Below are 20,794 nucleotides of genomic sequence, written 5' to 3'. Positions count from 1 at the left end.
TTTTATAATGATCCGCTGTATAGTTTCTCCAAAAAAAATTCGTAAAATTATACCTTATTTTCAACGTTCTAAAGCAGGCTCCCCCCTTAAGCAGGATCCACGTTATCGATTCGCGTGCCAAACTTCGTCGCGAAGCGATTACTGCCGAGGTTCGAAACCGGTTCGGGACCGTTCAGCGCGGATGATGTCGACCCTCCCCGCTTTGTGTTGCGCATCTTACCGACAGCGATCGGAGACTAGATTCGGGGACCACGTACTAACGGGAGAGCAGCGGAAGGCGAGCGGACAAACGAATAAAACGCGAGCGACGCGACGGCCGGTCCTCCCGCGGTCCGCGCTCCGCCAACTCGGGCGAAACTCGGCCGCGAACTCGCGCGCGCGCGCGAAGCAGCTGAGTGCGGCCTCGAGGGACGCACCGCGCACTGCGCCACAAGCGGAGAGATGGATGCCGTCGAGATATCGTTATCTGCTGGTTCTAGCTGCATCTAGAACGAAATATGGGCACGTTCAGGCTTCGGGGAGAGAAAGAGATGGCGAGAAAGGGGCGAGAGGGGGGAGAGGGGAGGGTAAATATACAAAAGAGACTTTAGAAACTCCGGGGAGATTGTCAGGGAGAAGGAGGGGGGGGGGGAAGGGGGTCCCCGCGCGGTTGCTCGTACACCAGGTAATACACGTCCATCTGCACCCGTGCCTACGTTTATCTGCCCAACTGCACCCGTGCCCACGTTCACGTGACACGAACGTGAGCGTGGCCCTGTGTCATGTCAGACATGTAATATAATAGACTCGGCATTAGCTATATATATTTGTCCTTAGCAGAACGATGCGAGAGGCAGAGCACAGAGGCAATTCTATCCTTCTTCGCGCAGATTGAATGCACAGTGGCCTATTGACGGCCTATTGACGGCCAATCACAGTCAATTACACTGTTCAACAAAAAATCACTTTTTTTCGAACACCGGAACGAGACTAGTCGTTTCTTATAGTTTTTTGGATGCTGAACACGAATCCGGTTTCCAAATTGCTCCATCACGTCACAATTTTGAGAAATTTGCACTTACAGGTACAAAAAAGGGCTATTTTGACGAATTTCATCATGTAGCTACAAAATGTGACGTGCCGGAGAAGTTTAATTACAATGAAAATAAAGTATGTTGTTAAGACTTTCAATCCTCAAAAGGAATTTTTGGTGTCGGTTATGGTTCATAAGATATCCATGGTTATATATGGAGTATATGAGAATGCAAATAACTCGGGTCAGTTTAGTTCGCGTCTTGCCGCTAGATGTTGCCCTGTGATACGTACTCGCATTTAAAAATCATGAACCGAGAGTAATATAAATGTTCTTAACTTGGAAGCATTCTGCTTTTACAGCTTAAAAGTTAATTATATTAGACAAATGGCACTTGGCGACAAAACGCGAACTAACAGAAGGGAACCCGTGAGTTATTCTTAGATTGTGTTTACAATAACACGACATGTAAATATTCCCCAGATTTTTACATATATTTCGTATTCAGCGACTTAAAAAACACTTAAGTTTAAAGGAACATAATTGAAAGATAATTTTCAATGACCTAAGTCGCGGTTAACTTCTCTAACAACACACCTCATATTTAACCATAAATATCTTATGAACCATAACCGACACCAAAAATTCCTTTCGAGGATTGAAAGTCCTAACAACATACTTTATTTTCATCGCAATTAAACTTCTCCAGCACGTCACATTTTGTAGCTATAATATGATGCAATTCGTCAAAATAGCCCTTTTTGCATCTTTAATTGCAAATTTCTCAAAATTGTGACGTGATGGAGCAATTTGAAAACCGGATTCGTGTTCAGCATCCAAAAAGCTATAAGAAACGACTAGTCTCGTTCCGGTGTTTTTTGTTTGTTGAACTGTGTTATCAGCCGTTTCTTGACAGGCTTTTTGACAAACGCGCGCGCGCGCGGAGGACGCAGATATTTTGTTTCATACTTCTGCTGTTGCATATTGCATAATTCAATCCGTGAACAGGTATACGGCATGTTGAGTCTATTGTACGTGTCTGTGATCTCTATATGGGTGGAACGGCGTTTCCGGCATTTTTTTAGAGCTCCTGAGGGATTAAGTCTTTTTTTTTGGCTGTTGAAAGAGAAACGAGACGCGGGAAATGCGACTGAAGCGTGATCAGACTTCTTTCCTTCTGATAATTCGGCTGATTTTTGTAAATAATTTTCGTTAAGGGACCCTGAACTTGAAATAATAAAGAGGAATAAGGGATTTCAGATTTTCGTCGGATCTACAGGGTGTCCCGGGTTTTAACCGACAAACTGCGGGAGCATATTCTACTAGTGGAAATAAGAAAAAATTCTTATATCGAGTTTGCTTAGAAATGCTTTCTTACAAAGTTATAAACCAATATTGAAAAGAAATATGAGATAAGTAACAACGGATTTTTTCACAAAAATAAAAATTATCTACGCAATGATTTAGTGACGCATTTCAAAATGTTGTCCTTGCACATCGATACAAGCTAGACATCGACGTAGTACAGAATTTGTTACGGTACGACATTCCTGAAAATTTTCTTGCATCTCAGTAACTGAATTAGTAATTCGTTGCTTTAAATCTATCTGGTACTCTCCTGTTGGGAAATCTACGTTGATACTCTCGTACGGCAGCTCGTGCATTTCCGTCACAGAATCCGTACACGAAATGAATATCAGTGTATTCCTCGTTTGAAAACACTTTTGGCATTCTGATAGTAATTGCTAGTGAACATGAATACACATAACATAAACATCTTCGACCTTCCAAATTCTACACTATGTTCCGTTGTTACTTATCTGATATTTCTTTTCAATATTGGTTTATAACTTTGTAATAAAGCATTTCTAAGCAAACTCGATATAAGAATTTTTTCTTATTTCCACTAGTAGAATATGCTCCCGCAGTTTGTCGGTTAAAACCCGGGACACCCTGTATAGTCTTAAAATCATGGAATGTCTCACCTGAAAAATCGTATCCGATAATATTATATCTCGACGTGCCGGAAGCTAGAACTGATAAGAAAATTGCCTCAAGTATTCAACAGTTGTGAAAGATAATTTTGGGTGATACTTAATATTTCTCGAAGAAGAATAACACATTAAAGTGCTTCAAAGACAAGATCGAGCATCAAAAACGATTCGAAGACGGTGCAGAGTATGAATTACTGCTGTGTCAACAATTGCCATATTTTGACTATGGTCACCCTGCTACTATCAATCTTATGACAGAAATACGTGGACGAAACCAAAGGAAGCGCCTTGCGAGGCGCGATGTCGCGATTTAAACAATTACCAATGTTTTCCGCGCAGCTTCTTGTTTAATCGTTTACTAAACTCAACGACGCTTTACGAATTAATTCTGTCTTCCTGCAGTCGCGTCTTCTGCGAAATCTTCTGCGAAATCGCTTGCTCTTACTTCTCATGTTATGCGACTTGGGTTTCGGCCGGATGGAGAAATTTTAAGCGCGCCGCTTAAAATTTCAGTCAAGTCCGTGCCTTCGTTCACCATTAGGCACAGTTACGACACATTATCGAGTCCTAAAATTTCTAGGCAGCGAAATCCCAGGCAAGACTGGTCCGCCAATGGGAAGCACAACCTCGCTCGCTACACCACGCCAGCCGAGTCAAGGGCTCGGCCTTTAGTGGCCGTTATGCAACTGCTGCTTCACGTTTAGCCAATAGTCGCGCGAGCACAGCTTAACAAAGGGGCCCCGGGACCTGTAATTATCGGTGTATATCGTTAGCGGATTAATCGCGTATCGGTTTGAGAGAAATGCCCGTAAATTGCGTCTTTGACCTTCCGAGCGGAGCAAACGACGCGATTATTAGCGATAATAATAGGCCAGAAAATGCGAACTAAATTTCCGCTGGAATAAAGTAGACTCCGTAACGGACGGCGTTATGCAAAAATAAATTAAATTGCTCGCACAGGATCAATCCAAGCAAATCGTTTCTACATGACGCTATCCGATCGATCTGACAATTTACGGACGAAAGCAGCGTAATGACTTTACGTAATGTGCATGCACGACATTCCAGAAATATCGTGTGCAAGATATCGCGGAAGCGCGGGCGACTCCCGCGCGCAGAATTGGACGATCTCGAGCACGATTGCGCGCGGAACGCGAACGGAGTCGGTTACGCGCGAGTCCGGCCTGCTCGCATCTCGACACGCACGCAGAAAATTCTCGGCGAGATTACGCGCGGGAGGTGCGAATGCGTGCGCTCGCGGGTTTCCGCGTTAAACGCGCGAGCCACGATCTAAAGTCGAGAAGCGATTGGACAGCGCGGCAGCGCGGATCGGGTTACGCGACCAAGAAAAGGGCGCGCAACTGAGGGCGGACCGGCCGAAATCTGCGGGGTTGATTGTTCGTGCGAATTTACCGAGTCGCCCAAAATCTCTCCCTCTTTCTCTCTCTTTCTCCTCCTCTCTATCTCTCTCGGATTACTCGACACCTCTCGGCTGTCCCGCGCAGCTGCGCCGAGACATCGAGTTATCCGAACGATGTCACGACCATCCGCACCGTGCAACCAGCACGTTACAACTGTAATAATATACGATGCGACGTGCGCGAACGTCGGTGAGGCTTGTTCCGAGCCTCATCCATCCGCGATTCTCCCCTCGATTCCCGCAAAGCTGATTCTTCTTCGCGACAAACGTCGGACAGCGGACGTTTCCCGAATTAGCGATGCAAAACGGACGTTTTCTTATATAAAATAATAAAAAAATTTATATAAACTAATTATTGACAATCAATCGAGAAGCCTCTGTTGCTTCGAAGAGTGGAAAAGAATGACAGAATAATCTCGGATCTTGTTTAATTCCGACAGCGTCCTGTTTTGTCCCTTGAATTTAAATCTTGAATGTATTAAAATTTAATTCAAAATGATGCAAGTGTTGCACGTTGAAACATTGCGACAGATTAATTTCGCCTTGCGAGGTACGTAGAAGTGGATGCTTCCTCTCGACAAGTTCATTCCGAGTCTTAACCGAGTCCGAGCCTCGCGTTACTCGGACAACGAATGATACAAACAGGAAAATCACGTGCGACGAGTGTGCGATACATAATTAATGCCTTGCCTCGAGAGAAGAGCTTTCGTAAATTGTGAGTCTCATGAATACGTGAGCGGATACCTCGCGAGGACATTAATAGCGAGGCTTTATTCTTGAATCGGTTTGATATTTCCTCGGGGAGAGCTTCATCCGAGCTGTAATTACGAGTCGTGTAGCGAGTTATATACCGTTGAAAGTTAAACGGTAGCGACCGGACGACAACTTTTGAGAGAAACAGAAACGGCCGTCTCCGCATTAATTGCCGACATTTTCTTAGAAAACACTTGATTGCCCGGCTACTTAGCTTCGAGATTAAAGCCTGTCCGCTCTCGAACGTAAACCCTCGCCGGGAATAAGTCAGTGTAAAATTGCGATATCAAATCAATCGACTTGATGCAGATGCAATCCCGGCTCCGAGACATATCATTTTCACATCGTAATAATCGCCACGTGCCCTTTCGAGATCTCGTTACAGGAAAATCACGAAAGGGACACTCTGATCAAAAATATCCAGAACGTAGGCATTGATTCAAGATTCGAAACTCTTGTACAAGAGCCAGTAGAACGTGCTAAAAATTTATTGCTAGCGAAAAGAGCTAGCTAGTGGAAGTGGTAGAACTCGTTAGAAGCGAGTTCTTACTTGAGAAGTTCTCATTAAGCGATGACGATGTAATCGCTTTCGAAAACGACGTCCCTCGTTTCTTTCGTTCAGATCGGCGCACGAGAGATACGTATCGTCGAAGGCAGAAACGGCCTTTACGAGAACGCTGCTTGTTGGATCTTTTGACGATCCCGAAGTGCTCACCCGAACACTTCATCGTGTTCGCGTGGGTCGCTTCTTGCTCATGATGGATGAAGCTACGATCAATAAATTCGATATTCGATTATTCGCACGTCGTCCTCTGCCTACTTCTGAATTATACAAAATAGCCTTATTCCTCCTTTTTGCAGGACGAGAAGATGTAAAACACGTGGGAGCAGTTACCTTCCAAAGAACTAGAGAGAGAGAGAGAGAACAATATCATGAATCTATAAGATAGTTTATTATCTCCGATAGAGGAAAGAAAAGCTTCATAAAGTGTCCTTTGGCAATCGTAAAGCCGACGTTCTGTTTTAATACCAAGCAGTTACTTGTAATTCCACAGTGCCCGAGAGAACGATAAAAATACGTATAATCTTGCGAGCGAAACGTGACTGCCTCTAAATTGCGTCCGACATTTTATCGGTGATATAACGCAGGATTTAGATTCCTTTCGGTGCATTATTAACGAATCGAAACTTTGAGATTTTTATTGTTTATTATTTTTATTACCGATAATTCTTCTAGGTTTAATCGTTTTGGAAAGGTGGACGCGCGAGGAGAGAGAACTTGGTTTCCTTACCTGATCGACGGTTCTCTGAAGGATCTGACATTTGTCGGTCTTGCCAGAGCTCATGTCCGTGGCGGAAATCAGCTCAGCCAGTTCATCGATGTACAAATTCTCTTGGGTCCGTCGTTTCTTTTCGTTAAGGCACTTGTTCCTGCGAACAATCGAAAGCCGGATTAACGTACTTGCGATCGCAGGATGCGATAACACTTGGAGTCCATATTATGAGATAATACTCGCAATTGCCGTCTCTTATATTTCAGCGCAGAGTAGAAACGTGAACTGACAAGGACAGCCAGAAATATGTGTATATACAGGGTGTCCCGGGTTTTAACCGACAAACTGCGGGAGCATATTCTACTAGTGGAAATAAGAAAAAATTCTTATATCGAGTTTGCTTAGAAATGCTTTATTACAAAGTTATAAACAAATATTGAAAAGAAATATGAGATAAGTAACAACGGAACATAGTGTAGAATTTGGAAGGTCGAAGATGTTTATGTTATGTGTATTCATGTTCACTAGCAATTACTATCAGAATGCCAAAAGTGTTTTCAAACGAGGAATACACTGATATTCATTTCGTGTACGGATTCTGTGACGGAAATGTACGAGCTGCCGTACGAGAGTACCAACGTAGATTTCCTAACAGGAGAGTACCAGATGGATTTAAAGCAACGAATTACTAATTCAGTTACTGAGATGCAACAAAATTTTCAGGAATGTCGTACCGTAACAAATTCTGTACTACGTCGATGTCTAGCTTGTATCGATGTGCAAGGACAACATTTTGAAATGCGTCACTAAATCATTGCGTACACAATTTTTATTTTTGTGAAAAAATCCGTTGTTACTTATCTGATATTTCTTTTCAATATTGGTTTATAACTTTGTAATAAAGCATTTCTAAGCAAACTCGATATAAGAATTTTTTCTTATTTCCACTAGTAGAATATGCTCCCGCAGTTTGTCGGTTAAAACCCGGGACACCCTGTATATATATATATATATAACATAAATAACGTAATAAAATAAATAATGCAAAAATATTTAACATGTATTTAAGCATGTTGAAACGATTATTTTCTAGAATATGCAATCAATAGACAATAAATATTCATAATCTAGTCAAATCGGGAAAGAATTAACCTCTAAAAATGATAATACACGATGTTAATTATTGCATTTTAATCTCCTCATTCCCTATTTATCGTATTAATCCATAATTAATTTGCGTTTTCGAGTAGGTAATTTGTTTTTTACGAAAATTTCTACATTCATCAATTACAGTAAAATCGATAACTGCTGAAATATTTATCGCTGCTATAATATACTTATGAGCGTAATTTTCTCCGCGGTTTTATTGCGTCTCAAAAATATCCTCATTCATAACAAGTATCTGGTTCTTCTGAGAATGTTTAAAACTCACTTATTTATTCCAACGTAATCTGATTTTAACGTATTTGCATTTAATCTTCTCCCGCGCATTGCTTACAACAACTTCCTCTAGTTTGAATTCAAGTTTCATTTTTTTTGGATTTCCTCATTTCAAGGAGAAATCCTACATAATTTGGTGCGTGTTCCAATTTCTCGGTATTGAACATGGTTAATTAAATTTCAAATTAAGACTCCCGCACAAGCCCGAGGACGGCCCGAGCGTTTGAAAGAGAACAAAGGGATTTCGCTGTCCCGATTACGTAACATCCGTCTTGATCCGGGGCCCTGGATTGATGAAAAAAAAGAAAAAAACCCGTCGCGACGATTTCGACATCGTGAGATTCCCTTGCTCGCGATAGAGCGCGGCGGAGCGTTAACGAACGAGAAAATCCCGGCGTGGCGGTTCGGACAGACTTTGCAGAAAGAAAATCGTTAGATGCTGAATCAACTTCTCGTGCCGTTGAAACGCTCCGATGACCTTGCGTGACGTCACGTCGGCCCAGCAGTGACTCTCACTTTGCTAACGCCATTCTGCTATTTTAATACCCCAATACGGCTGTCTTACCAGCTACTACCTCCTCGCTGCGTGCTCGCGACGAAGCGAAGCGAGCCTCAAGACCGGTCGCGATATTTAAAATCAAGGATCGAAAGCGACACGGAGCTTCGAGTCCAATTTTCCGCGCGGCGAAACGCGTGGAAAAACGCCAGCGATTGTAATTTTAATCGTCACGCGAGCGAACGGACGAATAAATATAGAAGGCGATAAATTTTCAGGTAACGCACTCGCATTTGCAACTTCGAGCCAAAGTAGTCATTCTAGTTGCTAATTGATACCAATGACGGCAAGAATCGCACGTTGCGAAAGAGAATGCGGAAAATGAACCGCAAGCTTGGCACGGAGAATGTTATGCGCGCGGTATTGTTCACACGAATCTAATTATCGATAGGAGAATCAAATTATTACACTGTCTCCGGTCGCGCGCGCGTTTATTAATGCGATATATCGCGTCGGTTACAAAAATCTGGTGAAATTCGCCGGATAATGCGCGAAACAAAGGCGTGGTCGACGAAATGATTTAAAACTTTATTCGCGTTCGCGCGCGAGATATTAACTGAATATCACTTTGGCGATACAAAGCCTGTTCAATCAGCGATGGACGTTCGAAAACGCGCGCGTTCGCGTTTGCCATTAATAATTCGATCGGGACGATAAGCTCTTTAGTAAATTGGATGGCGACGGATTACGACGTGGCCGCCAGACGCGCACATGCGTCTTACCTCGAGCCTTTAAATCACGGATTTTCAAACTCGAAAACTACACGTCTCATTAGATACCACAGATACCGCGTTCCATCCCCTTAATGACTTTAGTCGAAAAATTAATCCGAAATTAATTGAATCCATAGGCTCTTTTGTTGTCAAACTCTTCCGAATCGGAGGCCAATCTTTGCGAAACAAAGTTTTCATAGTTTTCTTAATGCTCTCGTATTATTCTGCAATGACAGCTGCGAGTCAGCGATATCTGAATCTTGTCGAAATTCATTGCTCACTAGATTAAATTGCTTTCGTGATTTTTTTCTACTGGAGAAGAGCTCAGCATCAATTTTTCTGATGAGAAACCACGACCTTGAACATTTATCGCGATATAAAATTTTCATCTCGGAATTTTCTAATTATGCGTGCCCCGGATACGAAGGAGTCAATACTCAAAATGAATAATCGAAGACTCATGAAAATTACAATACCGCTATTTGCCTTCGTTATTTCACATGACATAACACACAGTCATTCTGATTATCGTCGTGAATAAAATCAATTATCAACGCCTGCATAATGAAATCGAATTGCATAATAACAAGGAAACGAGTTATGTAACAAAGTAATAGAAAAGTGGCACAAAGGCACAATGAAGAAAAGATTGTTGCACGCACTCGTATAAGAATTTGATACTTTTCATTGCATATGAGACCTCCATTTTGATCTCATCGCAATTAAGTAAAATGAAACAAATCAATAAATCAGGATCGACTGTTTTTAGCTGACAACTTAGCTGGCGTTCAATGCTGGCAGTTAACGCGCAATACTGCGGGTACTTATCGTTCACTATAGCGTCCAGATTGCGAATCCCAGTTTGACGTTATCCCGAAGAGAGAGAGAGAGAGAGAGAGAGAGAGAGAAAGAAACAAACGACAGGAGATTTGGTACTCACATCTGCGATGTAGGCTTTGCATCGGATTTCTTTCTCTTCTTGGTAATGCCGCCAGTAATCGCACTCATTTTGACCCACAACGGGTCTTGCAGCTCACACGGGCCAGCCCTGCAACAGAAGCGCAATCACGATTATTAGGGATGCAGCGTGACGTGTCAAAAAGCAAGCAAGATGTTAAATATAAAATACCCTTAAATATAAAATGCGAGGCGTCAACGTAAGAGCGAGTAAAAGTATTACCATTGTCGTTACAAAAATTTGACATTCGAGAGAACGTTGGATGAAGCGATTCTCTTGTATAAAAATAAAATGCATCTTTTACATTAAAAAAAAGAAAGAATGCACGCTTAAAATTGCCGAAGACGAGAGTTCTCGTTCATCCAACTAAGGAGAGATTCGCGTTGATAAATTCGACGTTAGCTTCCGCGTAACGACACCGAGATAATACGTCGAGGCCGCGATCGATGATCGACGTTCAAGAGCGCTATCGATATCAAGCGGTGTCGAACGAGAAAAAATAAACAAAAGAATAAAATGCAGAGAAGAAAAAGTGCCGACAAGGGTCGCCGATACCTCGACTACTAGCGGCAACGTCGAGAGAACGTATCGCCGGATGTACTCGCGGAGCTTCGTCTCGTTGCGAAGATCAGCCCACGAGTAATCCGCTCGAGCTCTCGGCTAATTTGCTGCACGTGGACGAGAGCCGCGCGTGCGGTTCCTCCATCCTCCCCTGCTCCTACCACCCCCCTAGGTGTACACGCACTCGCGCCCACACGTATACGCAACGTACACGCATACGTATTCACGTTCGTTGTGTATAATACGTCGTCACTGACGTCTATCTCGCTACGCGCGTGTAGTGGCACGTCCGCCTTCGAGATCGATGAGAGCTCCTCCGAGACGGGGGGTGCGCGTCATACACGGCCAGCGGAATCAATAAAGAGAATTTTTGCGAGCAGCAAGTCCCCCGTACTCGTCGGCATCATTGAAGGAGCACTCGCACGATCAGGGAAGCCGCCAATCAGAAACTGGCGAACGGTCGAATCGTTTGGCGATTCGACTCTGAGAGATTCTCTCAGAGTGTTTCTTGGAGATCTAAAAGATTCGCCCACGCGACTCTTGAAAGACGCGCGTAAAGATATGTACGTATGCTTTAAAACCTCTCGCCTGCTTCGCGAAAAGAAACGCGCGCTCAGGTGTAATAACGTAAACGAGGCGCCGTAACGCGCCTGACACGTAACAACAATAATATAATGCGATATAGCATAATAGTGGGCGTAATAATGGTAACGTGCATAATGGTAGCTGCGTTTCACATCATTATACTACACCGAAAAATTCCATGAATCTCTCCCGGCAAGCCTGAATCAAGCGGAAAACGTCGGAGACGCGGCTTTATTCGTTGCGCGCGCATTTCTCGAGCGTTTTCCAGACATCCCCGAGGGACGTTCCCGAGCCCTTTCTCGCGCGATTATTCTCGCTCTGTCTCTTTATCGAAATCGGGTTCACGGGGGGCTATAAATACGCGGGGACGCACAGGAGCGCCTCGAAATGACGCCTTGGACCACCATCAGCGGCAGCGTAAATGCAGCGTGCGCGATTCCTTGAGAGAGAGATCGTTCTTTTAAGTCTTTTTTTTTCTTTCCTCTCGCGCGTACGCCAGCCGCCGGTTTATCGTCGCGCGCGAGCAGTGGCGCGAGCCTCCCTTCGCCCTTTGTGCATACCTTTTCGGTTCGTTTCTCCCGAATCAATAAAATTCCTTTATGGCGACAGCGCGCGCCTACGGCGTTATAATAAACCAGGGAATCGGCCGGCTAAACGAAGTGCCTAAAGATATTTAATACTCGCGCGTGCAATTATGAATACAGAGCGTATTCCGCTCTGGACGGTGTTCCGGAACCACCGGATACCGGATGCGCGGATCCTCCATCCGTATCTCGGCTTCAGCGTCGAGTCTGATTTCCGATCCCCATTTTGCGTCCCTCTTTCCTTTCCCATAGAAATTCAGAAATCGCGTGTGCAGTCGCGTGCGAGCACGTGCCAACTGAAAATCAAGTAACCGTGAAAATTTAGCATACAATTCGACATTAAAATTCCCGAAACAAGCCCGTTTCCTCGCGGTTCCGTTCGAGAACCGTCGGGTTTGAATGTTGCATTATGCAACAACTCAAAAACTCCTCACTTTTTGACATCACAAAATGCAAAAACATCGCACATAAAAAAACATTGATATTGTGTCGGCGCCAGAACAATCGCCTTACGTCACTTGATATGCATTGAAGTGATGCAGCAATTGTAAGGCATTCTGCGCACACTTAGTAGATACAGCCTAACAGGTCAGACACAGCCGTCACGATGCATGTCTCGTAATGCACGGTGCGAATTAACAATTTGCATCGTTTTATACGTGAAATTGCGTGAATTACGATACGAATCGCTGGTAAGAGCGTCTAGCGACGCGCGAGCAACCGCGATTACCAGCACCGGCGAATTACGGGCTGCGCGACTTACATTCTTGCTTTCGTTCTTCGATCAGCGAAAGCTGTAGCAGGACGCAACACGACGATTTGCCATAACCGGCGAGGCGGACGCGGCACGCTTTAATAAGATGCATTACGTTTGCAACTCAACTCCGGTGGTCGTTAATTTATCGGCGTGCCGATAACACAATTAACGAGTCGTAAAGTGCGCGGATTACTGCATCGTAAATTAGACGCGTTGCATCACTTTTCTGACCCGCACGCGCGTGCATGCTTTTCTTCGGGCACGCTCGAATTCTGCTAATAAACGGACCAGTCTTTCCAACCGCGTTTCTTTCTTCTCACTTTTCTTGTTCTCTTTGTCTCTCTCCCGTTCTAAGACGCATACTTGTCTCTTTTCAAGCATGATAAGTAGAGATAAATGTGTATATGGGTCAAGTGCGCGTGTAACGTTCTTTCAGCAGCGAAAGAGACTAACGAACATCACGCGGTGACTTCTAAAGTTTTGCAACAACACGCCAAGCCTCGAGAAGATGGAAAAATTAGCTTCTCCTTAATTTCTCACGCGTTACTCTTTCGAAATGATCAATTCGGCTTTGTCGTGCCTTTTAACGGGCTTCTGATTTGTAGCTCAATTATCGAAAAACAGTCAAAACGAACTAAAAGCGAGGAGTGATATTAAAATGTAACAGAAGAACGTATCAAGAAATAACAGCAGATAAATATCGCCAAGTAAACGACGGCCGATTAAAGCTCGCATATTAAGATAACATTCGTCCCGCGATTACGGCGGGGAGAAATATGCAATTCCTCGGGCACCTTGCACAGCGGAGAGAACGCGCGATTTTGCACGAGGAAGCACGCGTATAAATATCGATGTCGTATCGCATTATCGGCGAGGTATCCCAGCGCGGGAGATCACGCTTTCGAAACGCACCGCTCCGCCACCGAGTGACCGTTAAGTCCGAAAAATCGACGGTAACTTATATCAGCCGATCCTTACGTCATCCCGTAATCGGTTTCGGATTTCGGCGGGACGCGGCAAAAAATCGGACGGACAATCGTAAACGTCCGTGCGTAAAATACTGCGATTTAAATCTCGTTAGCCAGTAAGCAACGGCCGATTCGGTGATCCGCGTCCGTATACGTTTAAGGCGGGCGGGTACACGCGCGTGTACGCGCGAATGAAAGCCGCTCGACTCAAAATCGGCGTCGGGATACCCGGCGATTCCCCCCTCGATTATGCCGGGCTGTCGCATTAAATTTTAATGACGGCCTGGCCGGTCAATTCGCAGCCGATCTTCCCAGCACGAAACTACTTGAAGAAAAAGACGAGCACCTTCGTACCGAGATGTCTTCGTCGACCAAGAATTCGCCGCGAACGACGAACTCCCGAGGAACTCTCCCGAGCGAAGTTCTGGTGCGTTTAATCGAGATACCGGCATGGAGAACCCTCGTTTAACGCAACGTAATGCGCAATTTTCTTTCTCGCATCGCCAACTCACGCGTTTCGCGTGAAACACGCCGCGGATTGGCGGGAGCACGAGATAGCATCAATATCTCAGGGGAACAAACACGAGAGACGAGATAACATTCTTGTCCTAATCCCCTTGACCCACTTTCGCGGTACCCCGCCTAATCAGAGAGAAGAAATAAGAAGACCGGACGAATAAATGATCAAATCGGACGTCGATTATTCGGCCGCGCGAGTACGCGTTGCGTACGTCGATGTGCATTTTTGCGAACGCGCGTCACACGCTGGGAGTACGATCGAACAGCCAGCATAATGAACGTTTGATTACGACGACAGGCACTTGTCAGCGTCTCATGGAAAGTCATTTCGCTATCTTCGATGGCACGCATTCTCCGCTCGCGGAGGAGTCTCGTTTTCGCGCGTTTCTCGTTATCGGGCGCGGAATACTCGCTCGACGAGTTATTGCGCGTCGTCGGAATTAACGAAGCGCCTATTAATGATCGGTCAATAAAGCCGGGTGCTAATTCAAGCGCGATGTATTCATACACGCCGGGTTTCTCTCGTCGTTTTGAAGATACGCGCGTCTTGCAGATGTACGCGCGACTGCCAAGAGCGCTGGAAATATATCTGGAAGGCCGAAGAAGTTATCGAAAACGGGTGACTTCGCCTCGCGTTGTCTAATGAGATCACCCAGTGGAATTAAATTACGTATTAATCGAGCTGCGTCACGCTCGCGATAACGGCAGGAACGAGTTATTTTCAGACATTCCGAATTTTTCTTCGTCGTCGTAATATAATAGTGGCAATTTTTAGGACGGATAATATAATATGAGGCTTATCGGCGATCGTTGGCAGTTTTACGCGAAGCCGCGCGATTCCGTCTGTCCGCAGATTTTATCGGCTAAAAATAACGCTCATTGACTGCCGAACGCGCGGCAGTTTCGTTCGCCGAAATGAGATGTACATGGCGCAGCGTCGTCTATTTCGAGCGGCACACGATCGTCCATGTCGACAACCTTTTGCACACAAAAGGGATTTAAAGATCCATCGAAAGAAGAAGGCGAGTTTACAATAGCGATTGCGGCACTGCACGAATGGCGAGCAAAATATTTCGGCAAGATAAAAATATCTGACGTAAATGCGTCAACAAAATGTTCGGTGTTGCTCAACAGGACAGAAATTCTATCGACAATATTACAAACAGGAAAATTCTGAAGATTCCCCGGCAACGCGCACTTTAGACACAATAATCGAGATATATACAACATAATCACGCGCGCGCGCACACGTACAGATAATTCAAGATAATGATAAAATAATACAGACAATTAAAACATTTTTATTCGAGGAAACGTGGATCTCGAAAACGCACGTTTAAACATTTTTAATAACCGTGCAATACACAAAAGATCACTCACATTTCTCACATTAAACAAAGATTGAAGAACTGCGTGTTTCTCTTGATGCCAACGTTTTTAAAAGAAATCAGCTGGTCGCCAGAAGCGCCTCAGTACTCGCGCGCGTTGCACTCCGGACTCTTAACACGATAAACGCGTAATAACGAAACATTCGAGACGAGCGGCGATTGATCGAAAGTTCGGCCTTGAACCGCCTTGATAGAATAATCGGACATTTTGGTGAAGCAGCCGGGGGCCGGTTTCGACGTCGACGACACCGTCGTCGTGAAACCGGCGGAAGTTACGCGCGTATTGATCTTCAAAGTTGATGAAAAACAAAGCTGCGTACGGAAAAAGTTGACTCTTTCATTTCAATTTGTTTCAATGACGCATATGAAAATTATCCCTCTTCTCAGTGTATCCCGGATTTTGATTCATGATCGCATTCGGCGTATTCTGCAAGAAACCGCAACAGGAAAAAGTAATTCCCTTGTTCCAAATCTCAATGTTGTCACAATCACATGTTTGTAATATAAGATGCGCTTATCACTTCATTTCAATTTTTTGCAATTTCATCGAGAAATTTTAATAAGCTATCAACTGTCAAGAGATTTTGATAAGCTACCGGCCGTCAAGAAATTTTAATAAGTTACCGACCTTCAAAAGATTTTAATAAGCTATCGACCAGCGATTATTCTGAAATCTCAAAATCTGGAAACAAAAATAAGAATTTAACACTCGTTGGAGCAACAACTATAAACAACAGAGCTCTGATCTCTATCTGCGAGATCTACTCTGTCTGCTTTAATTGAACAAGTAGATAGTTGCGAATCGTCTGGATAATTAAGCAAACGTGCACAACGCTACAGATTTTAAACTGAACATATTAATAACGAAATGTTGACGGTCGCTTATAGTTATAACACTTTCAAGTCATACTTTGCACCTTTCGCAATTGCGAGACATTGACACAGTCCTCTTTCTTTGTGTGCGCTATCACACGTGCTATCACCGACCGGTACATGTCGTCATCGACGATCGATTAAGAGATCTCATCGCTTGGAGCTTACCGCGCATTCCGTTTCTCCATCATCGAAACGGATTCTCGTCTCCTTTCGCTTTTATTCATTCGCAGGCACTACCACGCACATATGCAAACACAACGCCGCACGATCGCGCAGATGTTTCCTCGTCGTCGTAACCGTGGCCCAATCCGATCCCGCGTTCGGGCGCTCGATGATTTCCATGATCCTTCGCAGCAACATTTCTTGACGAGCGATCTCGTGGCCGTGCCACGAGGCTCGCAATTTCCTCGTTGTAATCTGCGCGCGGAATCAGCGTCCGTCGAGGCGGAACTCGCTTAAGATTCCCGTTACCGATCGGCGTCGTTTCTCGCGACTGCAACGAAAAACGCTCGAGACCCACGTGTCTGTCTCGCGGAAGCACGCGCTAACTCAGCACACACTTCTTTGCACTTTGCAAACGCGTCTTATTCGCGATCAACAACGGACGTCGAAAGATCTATGCCGACGGCGAGATTCGATGTTCTCGCTCGCGGAACGACTCTCGATCACTCGATCCAGACTGCCGTGAAACTTTGGATTCTCGCACTAAGAGTAGATCGCCGGAGCACGGAGCAAAATCCGAAACGCTCTCGCGAGCGAGATCTCGTCGGACTCCACCAGCCACAGTTCCTCCCGGCGAGAGGAGTATCGTCGCGAAACCATATCGCTCTCGTCGACGTCGTCGTCGCGCGCGCTCTCGCTCTTCTGAAGCACTCGCGGCACCGCTCGCGAGGAAACGCTCGTCCGGCCGGCCGGCGCGCGCGCTCTCCTCAGCTCTCGCTCGCGAGAGGGAAACCGAACGCGCTCGCGCGATCCGCTCGCGGCGGCGTGGCTCGCACCGGTCTCCCTCTCGTCGGCGGCGCGGGGGGGTGCTCCCCCGACGCGCTCCTGCCGACGTCACCACTTATCGCGTAGGAAAGCACCTTGCATCACGAGCACGGCGTGTACCCGCGCAGCCGTCACCCAGTTGTCGCGAGGCAGCCTCCCTCCGGTCCCTCCCCTCCTCTCTACTCCCCCGCGCTCCTCTTCCCTCAACACCCCCTCGTTCCCCGCTCCTTCCGCTGCATCTATAGAGCCGGCTGCTGGCTGACTGGCTCCCTCCTCTCGATCGCGCGCTCCTCCGCCACGAGAGACCGTTCCTTCCCTCCTCGTCTACGCTAGCCGCTGAACGAGCAACGTTATGTTCTACCCATGCGAGCCTCATGCGTGGTGAGATGTGCGTGTGCCGTTCCACACGCATACGTACTTCTACGCGCACACGGTGGCACAGCGGCTCGCAATCGGCGCGCAGTGGCGGAATTTCTGTTTCAGCCGAATTGGCGACTCCGAGCGGTTTTTCGTCGAGTTTGTTTCGACGCGAAAACGCGCGCTTGTGGCTTTCTGCTCTTCATTCGACGTGATTGGTGATTTGTACTCGATCTTCGCATCCCCTCGATCGCACGTTCGACGATCACGATTTTATTTCCGGTTGATCGGCAATATTCTGATCCTCTCTGTTCCTCGTTTCCTGTGGCCTCCCTCGCGCGTTTAAAATTACGCTTCGTCCCGCGACGAGATTTTAGCCGCGCGTTTCGTCACCCACGCGTCGCTTTCTCGCGCGTCGTCGCGCCGAAGGAATCCGCACGGTGCTCGTTAGCCGGGGTCAGAACGCGAACTCGCGCGAATTCGGCACGCGCGCACCGAACACACTGCGCACAGCAGCACCTCGGAGAAACGCGACGCGTAGCCGAAATCGCCCGCGCGGGGGAGCGCGTTTCTCCTGGCTGACTCTCGTCGTTCACCGACTACTGCTGGCAGCGCACGGTGGGTGCCGCAGAAATGCGAAACCCGAATTTCGGAAGCGTTGAAGAAAATATCCAACCGCGCCTACGTAATCACGAAATTTACGTTTAATTAACGTCCGCTAACGAGCATTCGCGATGGGACATTACGGGCGTGCGGCGAGTATTTCTGTACCTCTGTATTATTTCTGTATCTTTTTATACTCGATACCTTTCACCTCCTCTTAACTTACCACATCTCTTAATTAAAAGTCGAGACATCGATATGTTACGTGTCAAATTTATTGAAATGTTTTTTTTTTAAGATACCTAACGGCGCATTAAAATGTAACTAATGTAAGGGAAAATAATTTGCACGACCCACGTAGAAATTTCAAAACGGTCCAATACTGGGACTGTACCGTTTGCCATCGTGGCAGTACTGGCCGCCAGTATTGTGCCAGTACAGATTCGACACAGGAGTGTAACGCCATGCCGTACTTAATTGCCAGTACTGATCCGACACTGGCAATAATATATGGACCAGTATTGGGTAAATAACTGCACCAGCATTGGGCATAGAAGTGGACCAATTAATGTATTAATGTATAAATGTATTTTTTATATATATATAATATGTATTTTGTACTATTTGTATTTGTGACTTAAATATTATAAACAAAGACTAATGCAAACAACATTAGTAAAATCATTTTGTAAATGTCGCGTGAATTAATATCGCGTTTAAAAGAAAAAGATGTTAAATCGGTTTTCCGGATGGTTATTTATACGTGATAACGCAAATGTTTCTAGCGAGAACGTCACGCCTGATCTGGCCATCATCGGTCGCTGGTGAATCAATATATTGTTATAATCCTATTCTAAAAAAGCCGTGTTAACTTCGTGAAGTTCTTTTTTATCGAATATTGAGGCCTCTTTTCCGCGACGAATTTCGTGTGACTTGAACTTCGTGTTGCGAATGTCAGAATGTCATAGTAGCTGTCAGTGCGGTTATATTGACAATTGTATTTATTATATTATTTTTATTTTTTTTTTTTATTTCTTATTTTATTTATAGCGCGCGTAGCGCGCGCCTGTGTTGCTAGTTATATATTATCGGCAATGTATGTAGTCCAATGACTGTTATGTTAAGTTATTCTAAATCAGTTTTTTGTTACGAATTTTGTTATTACCGAGTCCTCAGATAATCTGCCCTGGGCTATGCTCCTCGAAAAGAATCCTCCAACATCATCTTTAAAAAAATGCACACTTCGCCATTCAGTGAATATTGAAAAATAAAATAGCGCGCGTAGCGCGCGCCTGTGTTGCTAGTTATATATTATCGGCAATGTATGTAGTCGAATGCTGGGTCTGTGTCGGTTGCCGAAGCATGGCCTGTCTCGCAACCAGTACTGGTCCATGTCTGTATTTTATAATGGCCCGTCACATGGCCCGGTTTTTAATAAGTACTGGGACAAGACTGTCTGCCAACTCTTTGCAGTACTGGCCGCCAGTATTGTGCCAGTACGGATCCGACACTGGAGTGTAACGCCGCTGCCGTACTCTGGGCTACCAATACTAGGCCGATGTTGGGCCAGTTAAACAACCTCGGCAATTTCTACGTGGGGAGTGACGAAACGCGCGCTGACATGCAGAATTGATGCAGACGAATTCAGATTTGCTTAACGTCGCCAACGACGGGCGGCATTAATAATTAATAACTTCCAACACACACATTCACACACGCGCACACAGAAGCGAGAGACACAAAAGAACTTCGTTCCTGCACAAAAGCATCATAACAATAGAAAAGAGATATAATCGATGCTGTTCAGCAAAAAAGTATTCATGTCGGGGCACTCGGAAAGAACCTCGACGATACTCGATGGTATCGCGGTCTCGCGTCAGCGGGACGCTCTGTTCCGCGTCTCGCGATTCGGAAACATCGCGAGATCCCCGAGGCTCGGGGTGGATGCCGCGCGTCGCGCCTGGTCGCGGGGCCGCGCGAAGGGATTGCAAACGGCGAACGCGGGCACGAGGTGCAGCGCGCCCGCCCGAGCTATTCGATTCCTCCGCTTCCAATCGTCCTTGACACACTTCCACCCGTTCGTCCGCCCGCCCTCCCGCCCGCCGTCCGCCTGCCCGCCCGCGCTCCGAATCGATGCGATCGCGGAAGTTACGCGCGCAATACCCGCCGCTCTTATCCCCCCGTACAGGGTGTCCCAAACGTATCGCGCGGGTCTCATTCACGACTCGACGCGAATTCTGCGCTCGGGGAGGAAGGCAAGCGACTTTTCACGTGCGCGCGTCGCGCTTACGAAGAACAGAAAAATGTAAACAAATGTTTCGCGGTAGTGAAATTTTACGCGACTGCTTAGAGAGAAAACGCAGGAATCTTGTTCCACGTTTTCGGGGCATTTGCGAAATGCACGTTTGGAAAACTGGAGTCTCCCTCGAGCGCCGAGCGAGTGCAGCAATGCCGACAGAAACGCCCGCGTTGCGCCAAGCGCATATTTA

General features: G+C 45.8%; 1 protein-coding gene across 11 annotated transcripts in view; it reads right to left on the bottom strand.

Moving 5' to 3' along the window:
• LOC105285307 (nuclear receptor coactivator 2) overlaps positions 1-20,794 on the bottom strand; it is a 135,064-nt gene that overhangs the window by 33,039 nt on the left and 81,231 nt on the right. For 3 of the 11 annotated variants that reach the window (XM_020033596.2, XM_020033595.2, XM_011349445.3), the window contains exons 1-3: positions 16,524-17,253; positions 10,103-10,210; positions 6,472-6,610 (exon numbers count right to left, since the gene is read on the bottom strand). In XM_020033596.2, the coding sequence (XP_019889155.1) occupies positions 6,472-6,610; positions 10,103-10,210; positions 16,524-16,582 (306 nt within the window). In that variant the 5' untranslated portion in view covers positions 16,583-17,253. The other 8 variants (XM_020033600.2, XM_020033601.2, XM_026973779.1 and 5 more) reach the window with 6 other exon arrangements.

Source organism: Ooceraea biroi, chromosome 11, assembly GCF_003672135.1.
Source record: "Ooceraea biroi isolate clonal line C1 chromosome 11, Obir_v5.4, whole genome shotgun sequence".
Taxonomy (NCBI): Eukaryota; Metazoa; Arthropoda; class Insecta; order Hymenoptera; family Formicidae; genus Ooceraea; species Ooceraea biroi.
Note: the sequence above shows the minus strand (reverse complement) of the source record. Positions and strands in the feature narration are given on the sequence as shown.